This window comes from Capsicum annuum, chromosome 12 (genome assembly GCF_002878395.1).
Source record: "Capsicum annuum cultivar UCD-10X-F1 chromosome 12, UCD10Xv1.1, whole genome shotgun sequence".
Taxonomy (NCBI): domain Eukaryota; kingdom Viridiplantae; phylum Streptophyta; class Magnoliopsida; order Solanales; family Solanaceae; genus Capsicum; species Capsicum annuum.
The window spans coordinates 225,841,175-225,853,253 of NC_061122.1; the positions used below are offsets into that span (position 1 = coordinate 225,841,175).

Here is a 12,079-nt window from a genome sequence, read left to right on the forward strand (position 1 = left end):
ATGCATCACTTTGAAAGGAAAACACTTTAAAATGTACCATTGGACCAACTGTTAAGAATCGTCCCAGGATGACCTATAGGTCAACAGTTCGAGCTGTGAAATCATTCAATAACATTGGACCAACTGTTAAGAGTCGTCCCAAGATGACCTATAGGTCAGTAGTTCGAGCTGTGAAATCATTCACTAACACCCCTTTGCATGAGCCCTTTGAACGACACATAAAACCCAAGATGCTTCATGCACTGCCAGTGAATGTATCATTGGCTGCTTTAGCACGGATCAAATAAGACGGAGAGAGAGGTAACACAAACTGCAGGCCATATTCATCAATTAACTGAAACATTCATGCAGGCAACTGGCAAGGCAAACTCAGCAGCAAATAAAAGGAAGAAGAAACAATTTTGAGGAAGAACGATATCTCGTTAACAGAACAATATCTGAGAAAGATAGCTTCCCTCAACAGTGCAGAGACTAATTGAGATTGAACAGTCACAAGACATGATAACTTCAACCTACACGACTAATTCAGATTTGCAACCTACACAATACACAGCACGGCATACTAGAAAAAGAAACTAGACAACTACATTCTTGAAACTAGATAGAAAATATGGCCATCAGAGAACTTATCGGGAATCCATTTCTCATACCGGAGAAAGATCTTGTTAACACTTTCATGATTTCACAAAGAGAGAACCCTACACCCCAATAATGCAGTTGCAATCAAGGGCGTGTTCTCTTGCTGCTGGTGCAAGATGGGCACTTGTACTGCTTGATATGCTCAGCCCTGGCAGGAGTGATTTTGACACACTTTCCATGGAACCATATCTCACATATGTCACAGCAGATCCAGAATTCGTCAGATGCATAGTTTTCTCCACAAGCCCCACATAGCGTTTCTCCTTGCTCGTCATCTTCATCCAAACCATCTTCATCATCATCTTTTGGCTGTGGTCTTGAATACTTGGCCTGAGACTCGGAACCACGTTGTGTCGCCTATGTTCAGATCATATGAGGTTAAAATTGGAAAATGAAAAGTAATTCCACTTGCAGTTTTTCACAGAATAATATCAACACAATAAAACTAACAAGTGCCAAATGCCACATAGTTTAATTAGGAATAACCCATAAATCTTCAAGGACTGAGGCAAGTTACAGCCTCTATTCAATCTCCATTAGCATTGGTTGGGAAAACTAATAAAATTTGGTTGATAAGTTGAAAGATATACAGCCTATGTACCAGAGAGATAAGGAACAGAACAAAACCTACAACATATTTGAGGAAAGTGCATTTAATCCATTTAGACATCCAACCACATCTCAAAGACCCAAAGGAAATTTGCACGTCACTGATGTCCCTTATTGGGCATTGGGCTAAATCTTGAAGCAAAGAGGATGCTATTTTACATAAGAAAAATAAGGTATCAGATACTGTAGGAAACAATTACAATGCTGACGTAGAGAGGTAACACGTGGAAGAGATTCATGACCATGATTCAAGAATCTAATAGGCATAAAATCTAAGTAAATCATTTGAGAGTTGACACACATAAAACACTGCATAAAATCAGACAGGTGGAAGAAACCTAGCATTTAACATCCTGTTAGCAAAGAACCTAAAAAGTCCAATACAAAAAAATAATGTTAGCAAATGTTCTGTAATCACCTCATTGCAATGGACTTATGAGGAATATGTTCAGCTAAGCTTTCAATCCAAAAACAAATGAAAAAAGGCAACGGTACCATGATGACTACCTTAGAGTTTGACTTGGACTTGGTGCTGCTGTGATTTGACATTGATGACTTGTCTTTTGATTGTTTCTTGGCTGTTCCAGACACAACCTCGAAAATTGTAGGGAGATCATTAATCATATTGAACAGTCTTCTCCTGCAACTCGAGAAAAAATAGCTGCTTAGATGATATGCCTAAGTTTATATTAGAAAATGGAAGTTCTTAATGTCACTCGGTCACTCTCAAGAGTTCAAACTCAAGAAATACACTCTTACTGTTACAGTTGCAAATACAATGAATAATTAAGTAAATGGCTGGAGTCAGCAGATATCCTACACCATAAAGCTGACATATGGAGAGGGACCCCAATCTAAAGATTGCTCAATAGAAACAATAAATCATTAGTTTGACACCATAATATGAAAAAGTAGAGGAGGAGATAGGAAAAGGACTATCTAAAAGATACTGTATGTAACATAAGTTAACAAGCCATGTACTCACATCATTGGGTTTTTATCAGTTCGACATACTCATACATCATATCAGATGAATCGGCAGAGAAATATTACAAGGCATGAAAGTACATTAGTAAGTTGAGAAAGATGTAAAAGATCACCTTATAATTTGCAACTTTAAAATTTTGCTCGGACTCTGAGTGGCAACAATATTTAGGAGAGACGAAATTTCATTTGAGCTATAGAGATAAAAACAGAAACATACCTATCAGCTCTTTCAAACCCAAATCTAGCACCAAAATAGAAGGCAACAGAAAGTAACCATGCATCACTATGCACAGCGACCAAGGAGAGCCAGTCCTTCTCTTGCATGCCATCTCGGGCAAAGTTTATGCCTAAAGCAGGCTCAGGGAGCTCTGGGGGAACTTCTTCAGCTGGTAAATTGACTTCCCACAGTTCACTGGGAAATCCATAAAGGCAGAGGTTTTCCTTCTCTGCAATTGATTGAGAGTAGAAATATAGTTTCAGCTTCAGACTAAATTATGTGAAAATCACAAGAGTGTAATGCAATACATTGTACAATCACAAAAAAGCATCTAAAAAATTGAAAATATCGAAAGGAACTGAAAAAGGAAACCTTGGAAAATAGCTATAATATGGATACAACTATGACCATGCAATCTTTAGCAATGACTTAAAAAATAAACTAACCTCTCATAACACTCCAATAAGAGAACTGATAGCCCTAGTCATGTTTAATATAGAGAGGGATGCATAAGAGAAAAAAGGATTAAAGTGTCAATCTCAGCAAAAGAAGCATCCAGCTCGTAAATAGGTGCTGTATGTACCGAAAGAACACAGAAAACACCAACCACTGTTTCTACATTGTTCAATTGTAGCAGACCTTTGGAACATGTTCCTTTTGATTTTTGGACTAATTTAATCCATGCCATTCAATTTAAGGATGTCTATGAAAGTTGGAGCTCATGGAAAGTTGGTAAAGCCATCAAGAAATTCTGTGATACCTGCTATTTTTCGGTATATTTAAACATAACAAAATCACACATGCTTTGACGGAATCTCTATCTCCAAATTACTCCTTAAGGCAAGTAAATGTTTACTAAATCTATTTAGCTAGTTCAGTATGACCCCCCCCTGTAAATAACTATTTTCGAAAATCACCATGTTAATAACTCAGATCAACTTTTGGATTTTGTCAGCTCACAAGCTATAGCTATAACTTGTTAGGCCAATCCTCAAGAATCAGCTTATTTCAAAAGTGCTTTGGTGTTTGGCTTATCAATTTGAAAAGCACTTTTGCATTTGTAACTGATCAAGGTACTAAAGTGCTTTTGTAGAAAAGCTATTTTTTCAACTTATGAAAAAAAGCTCCTACAGCTACTCAAAAACACTTATTGTTTACTCAAGAGCTTAGTCAAAAACCTAAAACCCCTAAAATAAGCACATTTTGCTTCACAAAAGCTTGGCCAAACAAGCTATTGATATTTTGTATTTGAGTTGACTTAATATATGCCTCTGTTCAATGCCATCTGCGAACCTCCACCCCCCCCCCCCCCCAAGAAAAGAAGAAGAAAATCTCAGTGTCAAGACCAGAAGAGAAAGGTTGACTCAAAGGGTGTGGCCTAGTGTGTATGGCCCCATAAGTTTATAGACTTGCAAATTCGGTAAATAACGAGTTTAATAGAGCAATTAAGGTGCCTGAGAAAGTATAGGGACCTAGACAATTTAAAGCAAGCGAGTAGGAATATGCCAATTAGCACACAGTATTATGAGGTGCTTGATGACGGGTTCCTTGAGTACTTCAGCAATATTAAGCTACTACAGTTGTTAACATATAATAGATGATATGGGCTAAAATATCATATAATACACACACACACACAGACGTAGATTGAATTTAATGATTTAATGCTTAATAAAATAGTCATACATTAAGCAAGGGAAAAGAATAAAAGAAAATTCACTTGGACCAAATATGAGAAGGTTGGAAAAGAAATTTGAACATAAGAATTTGTGAACAGAAGGCATTAGGAAAAGAATGCAAAAGCTGCAAAGCACACCGAAGCCAATAAGCAAACATGTAAAGAGTTGGTGCTTATGCTTTATAACTGACAAATTCTATATGGTTCTCTCTTTGCCATTGACTATGCAAAGGTTAAAAGGCTTGACGATTTAATTTAAACTTTAGTGAAAAGGTAACCGTACAAAGGGTTACAAGTAATCATACAAAAGATCACTAATTTTGCCATAAGGAGGCACTACATGAATGGTAACCGTATAACGAGTTACGAGCAGCCATACAAAGGGTTGCTAACTTTGCAATAATGAGGCACAACGGTAACTGTATAAATGTCACTGGAAGCCATACAAAGGATTGTTATTATTGTCATAATGCAGCACAAAAAATTTGGTAGCCATATAAAGGGTTACAACTCACCAGTAGTCACAAACAGGATAACTAATTTTGCTATGATGAGGCATAACATGTATGGTAACCGTATAAAGAGTTATGAGGAGCACGTATAAAGGGTTGATAACTTTGCGATAATGACACACAACATGAAAGGTAACCGTATAAAGGGTCACAACTCACAAGCAGCCATACAAAGGGTTGCTAATATTGTCATAATGAGGCTCAATAGACTTGGTAGTTATATAAAGGGCTACAAGTAACCTTATAAAGGGTTATTAATAGTCACAACTGAGCATAATTAAGAAAAGTTCATTCAACTGGAATTATCTAAAACCTAAAGACGGAAAACATATACTTAACTAAGACATACTTCGTGGTAATCACTTAATGTGATCCTATTTACATAATGAGTTTTTATAAATCGTTCCCTTTCAGAGTTTTGTGTTATTACTTACATATTTATTTACGCCTTGTTCTAACTTTAGTGATGAGAATACTGAGACTTATTGGGTACTCTTGGAGATACTTAGCTCATTTAGGCCTACCATGTCACGTGAAAAGTGTTGAGCGTGCAGGTAACAAAACATGTGGCTAGAGGAAGATCTCTTTAGCTCAGCTGATAGGCATTGTTGATTTCATTCCATCGATAGTTGTTCCTTTCCATATAATACTTATTTTTAGACATATTATTATTATTTACAAGGAATACTTCGTAGACTATGTATTATATTTCAAATTCTTAGAGGAACATAGACAGTTTTACATTGTGGCTTATGCATTCACATTATGCAGATATCATATAATAATAAGAAAGTGCATAAACACATTTATATAAATTTTCAAAATGTTTACTTGAACTTGAGTGTTGCATTCGAGCCGAGGGTTCTCCGAAAATAGTCCTTCTACATCCACGAGGTAGGGGTAAGGTCCGCTTACACTCTACCCTACCCAGATCCCAATTATGGATACTGCATATGTTGTTGTTAGTTAAACTTGTGATCGAAATATTGTATCTACTTACCAAATAATTGCATTGGGTCACACATTTTATTTGAATAAGAGCATATTAGAAAGTCAAGATGGTCAGCTCAACCAAGTTAAGGCACCTGGTGTCAGTCAAGACTTGATCACAAATTGGGTCGTGACATAGTGGTCAATGAATTGAGTTTAAATCTTGGAGATCAGAATTCAAATCACAATAGAGACAAGAGTTCTAGGTGATTTCTTCTCATGCGCCTAAGCCTCAATAAGCAAAGATACTCGATACTAATGTTGGTGGGAGATAGCAGGTACCCAACAAATTGGGTGAGGTGTGCGCAAGTTGTGTGAGATACCACCGTCAATAAAGAATGGGACCCAAGTGTCCTTTTTACAAAATAACGCTAAGATGATTCTTAACATAGGGGTTGCTTTGTAGATCTATGACATATTTGTGTTGCCCAATTATTTTTTAGGTGAAGCATAACATAAGGAGTGATCTAGATCAGCTTCTTACCTTATTAAGGAAGTTCTTTCTCAAGATACACAATTCCACAATAAATCTTAACCTAAGTTTAGCAAGAACTATCCATAATCTATAGGTGTCTAAACATGAGTTAAGAGTGAAAGAGTAAACATTCTAAAACCAGATTTACTAACAGCTCAGCTTTAGATTTTGGTGCATTTTTGCTACAAGCTAAGTTGCTCGGACTCAGATGCGGGTATCAGATACAGGTAAAGATCTAGAGGTCGGATCCTTCATGATCTCAATTTTAAGATTGGGAATATGGATCCAGATATGGATATGCATGTGGGAATTCAGCTAAAGATTATTCAAACTTCAAAAAATAGTCTGAGTAACTGAGGATGCAAGTAAATATGTTCTCTCGGCAAAAATCCAGCTCCAGCCATTGTTTTTGAAGCAAAAATGCACAAAAGCGACAAGGTTCATGGGGCTTGAAGTAAAAAGAGAGAATGAAGCGTGTATTTTCTTGAAGTAAAGTGCAAAATTTACAAAAATAAAAGATTATCAAATATATTATTAGTTTAGTACAAAAACTATCAAATTGCAATCGGCATACCAAATTGCCACATCCAATACGCAATAATGTCAATATTAATCTAACTTTTCAAAGTTGAATCCAAACAAGTGATTGCTTCCTGTTGGAATCACTTGCACACTGTTGTATGAAGCGCATAGCTTCACTCATGAAGTGATATTCCTTTGCACCCAATACTTTCACCACTTCAAGCAATGACTTTTAATAACACTGGTTCCACCCGTTATAACCCAAAAGAAGAACGTGGTGGAAGGTGTCCATCTTGTCATGAATTAGACAAAAACACTTGTAAACCTTTAACATAGAGAATCCTATTCACAACTATTTACCTCAATACACCCTCATATTTCAGCCTCTGGCAGAAATGCAAGGTAAAGTTGCTTGCAATACACTCTTGTGGTGGGGCCCTTCCCCGTACCCTGCGCATACAGGAGCTTTAGTGCACCAGGCTGCTCCTTTTTTTATTACACCCTCATATTTCAGTAAAAATAATTATTTTTTTCTTTGATCATGTAAATCCAAAATGCTTAAATTTACCGTAAAGGTGTGGAAAAATAATTCATAGCTACATACGTTGGTGAAACTGATTAGAAGAAGACATCACAAATGAACACTCTCATTTATTAAACTACTATTACGACAAGAAACAACATTATAAAGTGTCACTATTTCACCAAGTTTTGAGACAGCGCACTTACAGAAGAGGCTTTCGTGTTACGTCCAATAGTCTCAACACTCACCCCCCACTCCCCGAAAGCCATACGAAATGGCAAAGTGAGACATTGAAGTGGATCAAAAAACTTGGATAATTTGACTATTCCATTATTGATTAGTAACATGCAATAATAAAAAGAATAGACAGAAACTTTATTTGATGCATAAATCCAACAACTGCACCCTCCACCCAACAATCTTCAAAGACCAGTAAAACACAATAGTAGGACAGAAACACTTCATAGAAGAATAAAACAAGCAACACTCCCAAATGGTTCCACCGTGAATAGTAAACATGTACTTCACATATGGGAAAATGGAAACATGAACATACAAAGTTGCAAACTAATCGACAATCATTGAATAACTTGCGGCAGGGACTCCATGACATCCACAATTATACTTCACAGTACAATTTTACTGTATAATTTTGTTTCACAGAAAAACATATGGTAATAATAAAAGCTTAACAAAACCAAACATTCAACGCTCTTACTGGGGAAAAACACAACTTTACCTGGATCGCATTGCTGATAAAATTCTTCAACATCTGCAATACCCCCACGTAACAAAAGATTGAATTAAAGTCATATACTTGCATGAAACAACAAAAAGAAAATCAAGTATAAACCCATTAATAAAAAGGAACCAAAAGCGGGTTAAAATTGTGAATTTGAGTTAAAGCCATATACTTGCATGAAGCAACAAATAAAATTAGCACAGCACCCAAAAACAAAAATAAAAACAAGATTAAACCAATCCACAAAATAAGAAGAGACAAAAAGGGGCGACATATACTTGCATGAAACAAATAACAAAAAATCAAGAATAAAACCAACCCAAAAATTGAGTAAGGCATGTAGTATCCCTCAACTATGACCAAATTTGTTAAGACACACTCCAACTTCACGAGGATCTTATTACCCACAACTAAGTTTTAGCATATTTTTATCAATCTTTTTAGCTGACGTGACATCTTTCGTCAACCTTTTTAAATGGCATGACACCTTTGATATGTGCCTCATTTTATGTAGTAAATATGACACATCAGCGCAAAAGAGTGACAAAATATGTTAAAATTGAGTTCATGGGGTAATGAGACCCATATGAAGTTGTAGTGTCTCATAGCAACTTTGGTCATGGTTTGAGGGTACTGGATGCTTATCTCCCAAAAGTTTTAAAACAAAAACAAAAAAAGGGTTACATATAAATTGATAAACATTGTGAATTTCAATTTTTTAAAAAAAAGAGTGGTAAGGGCTTTGACTACACCAAAAAAAAAAAAAAAACATAAAGGGGTTACATAAAAATTGAAAATTTGAGTTTTTTTTAAACCAATGGTGAGGACTTTGACTAAACAAACACACACACACAAAAAAAAAAAGAACAAATCAAAAAACTAAACAAAAAAGGATTCATAAAAATGGGTAAAATTTTTGAATTTGAGCTTTTTTGTGTCTGTTTACTAGTAGTGATAGAACTTTGACTACACACACAAAAAAAAAAAATCAAGAATAAACCAACCCACAAATCAAACGAAAAAAAAAAAAGGTTACATAAAAATTGTGAATTTAGGCTTCTTATTTTTTTGTGTGTTTACTAGTAGTGAGAGCACTTTGACTACACAAAAAACAAAACAAAAACACAAAAAGTTCAAGAATAAACCAACCCACAAATTTATTTATTTTTTTAAAAAGGAACTACATACAATCTACTAGCACTTTGACAACACAAAAAATAAAATAAAAAAATAAAAGAATAAACACAGAATTATTCCTCTTTAAAAAAGGAGCTACATAGAAAGTACAAAAATTGTGAATTTGAGTTATTTTCTACCTACAAAAAAACAAAAAAAAATCAACAACAAACCAACAAATCAACAAAAATTGAGAAAGAAACAAAAAGGGGTTACATAAAAAATGGTGAATTTTGAGTTATATTTATTGTTTCAATGTTTACCAGTAGTGAGGGCTTTGACAAGACCAGCTCTACGACCCTTAAAATCACGAAAAACTTCTTCAACTGTTCTTGGATTGTACTGTGTACCTCCTTCCATCACTACCCTTTTTACACTCGAAATTGAGAGAAATCTAGAGAGAGAAAGTTGCAGAGAGAGAGAGAGATTGGAGGGAAGGGAATGGGAAAGAGGGGGAAAATGAAAAAATTTATGGGGTTAATAGAGTGGGGGGTGGGGGGGAGTGAGGGTTTTTTTTGTGTGTGTGAGAGGAGTTGAGTGATGGTCAAGTATAAATCAAATTGGTTTTTTTTTTTTTTTCAAATATTGTTATTGAAATTGAAAAAATGTTATTTTAGAAAATTAAGATATATTCTTTTTGTTATAAAAATATTTATTTATATTTGATAAATCTCTTGAAAGAAAATACTTAGAGCCCGTTTGCATAAAATTAAAAAAATAATTTTTTAGCTTAAGTGATTAAAAACTTAAAATAAGTGTTTATAAATTAAGCAGATAAGTGTTTGGATAGAAGTGCTGAAACTGAAAAAAAATTATTGATGCGTTTGGTAAACAAGTGATGTTAAGCACTTTTTTATTGTTAAATGATTTAAATGTCCTTAAAGTTGTTAACACCATAAATAAGGTGAATTATTTTTAATTTTTAATTTTTAATTTTAAAATAAAATTTTTGAACAAACCTTTGATTAATGATGGATTCGATAAAAACAAAGAAGAAAGATGAAGAGGAAATTGGAGGGAAGAGATAAAGTGAAGCGGCAAAGAGAAAAAGAAAAAAACTATATATTTAAGGGCTACAAGTTTAGTATATTGTTGGAATTTGAGAAAAATGCAAGAGATAAAAAGGTAAATGTTTTGGTCAAACCTAAAAGAATTTTAATTTAAAAAGTAAAAAGTTGGGGTTACCAGCTTCTCACTTTTTTATTCTTTTAATCAATTTTTAACTTTTTTAAAGCACTTTTTAGTTTTACCGAACACCTTAAAAGGCTAAAAAAGAGAATCCTATCCAAACGAGCTCTTAGTTAGGATGAAAATAATTTTTTTAGATGGGAAAATAATTTTAAATATATTTTAATTTTAACGAAATTTATTATAATATATTTAAACTTTGTAGGGTCCTATGAGCCTTGAACTATTTATTAATATATTTTAAAGAAATTTATAAATTAATAAAAAATTAAAAAAGAATTTCTTGCGAATAAATATACTACTAATAATTAAGCTAATAAATAACCCCAAATAAGGCTATACATGCACTAACATGATAACAACTTGCAACAATCAATTTAATTGACGACAGCAATGTTACAACATACATTGGCAGATTCACAATGTTAGTTTTATGGATTCACCATTTTAATCTAATAGTTTTTTTCAGATCCTCTCTCTGTATATGTTAGAGTTGTGACCCAAATTTTATTGATTCGGTCTTGAAAATGTCACGATAATGATGTGCCAATATTATATACACACGAAATTGAGACTATCGTCTCTCTCCATTATAGTGAATTCCTCTGCCTCTGTCCGTAATTTTTCCCACAAGAGTTTTCACGTAAATCTGCGTGTTCTTTTTTTTTCCTTTTGCTTGTGGTTGCTTATTCTGTCTAATTAATAACAATATATCTATAATCTATAATCTATAATATAATATATTAAAAATGTGAAAACCCTTAGAAAAATGAATTAAATTTTTTGTCCTTCATTAAAAGATTCCACAATAGATAAAATCGTCCTTTCACTCCTTTTCATCAATTTATAATATTAAAAAATAACTATATCAATATAAAAAAAAAAAAAAAAAAGGTTTTCTACTTACAGATGAATTTCTAAATTTATGGTAATATTTTGTTGGGTGTTTTTACTATTTTCTTATTTATGACTCCTAAATCTATGGAAAGAAATTAAAGATCCTAAAATATATGGAATAAATGTGCTTCGAATACCTCATCAATATCGATAGTTTTTTTTTTTTTTTTCCTTTTTGGGTCGACACATTGATGAGTTAATTCGATGGATTGAGTTGGTTCGAAGACGATTGTTGATATCATTTGGATTAGATGCTAAAAGATCTCGCCTTTAAAATAAACGTTTTGCTCTGGAGTTGATCGGGCTTTGCTTCAATTCTTTGATTCATGTCAAACACGCACTACCTTCGACGTTTGTATATAGGGATGGCAATGGTGTGGTGCGGGTTTTTACTAAACCCGTAAGTTTTAAAATCGCACCGCATCACATTTAAACCCGCATAAATCCGCCCCACATTCATACCCGCGGATAACCGCACCGAACCGCCCCATATTTTTATTTTTTTCCTTTTTTTTTGAAAAATTTGTAACCCCATTGAAAATCATAATATTTTCAAATCTACAATTAGAAAATAATAATTAATTTCTATTATATCATTTTTCACTAAAAAATTATCAAAAAGTATAACGTGTACAAATAATGATCAAATATCATATTTTTATTCAAATAAATAGAGATGTTAAAAAAACTACTATAAAATTATTTATTTGTAGTGTTATGCATGTAGTTTTAAGTATCATAAAATTTAAGCAAAAAACACATATAATTTTAGGTATATTCACGAGAACAATACTAATTTTTAGTTTTTTTGTTTATTTAAACCCACATATACCCGCAACCCGCACCGCACCATTTAAAAAAAAATTACTTTAACCCACACCGCACCCGCATCGTACCGCATAACTTAAAACCCGCACCGTATAA

General features: G+C 33.7%; 1 protein-coding gene across 1 annotated transcript; it reads right to left on the reverse strand.

The window, feature by feature from the left end:
* Positions 1–380: 380 nt before the first annotated feature.
* Positions 381–9,644, reverse strand: LOC107851079 (PHD finger protein ALFIN-LIKE 4). Its single transcript, XM_016695982.2, has 5 exons — positions 9,334–9,644; positions 7,892–7,924; positions 2,453–2,681; positions 1,756–1,888; positions 381–996 (listed from the first exon to the last, which is right to left on the reverse strand). Exons 1-5 carry the CDS (start codon positions 9,428–9,430, stop codon positions 724–726), a joined length of 765 nt encoding a protein of 254 aa, XP_016551468.2. The 5' UTR covers positions 9,431–9,644; the 3' UTR covers positions 381–723.
* Between the last annotated feature and the right edge of the window lie 2,435 nt (positions 9,645–12,079).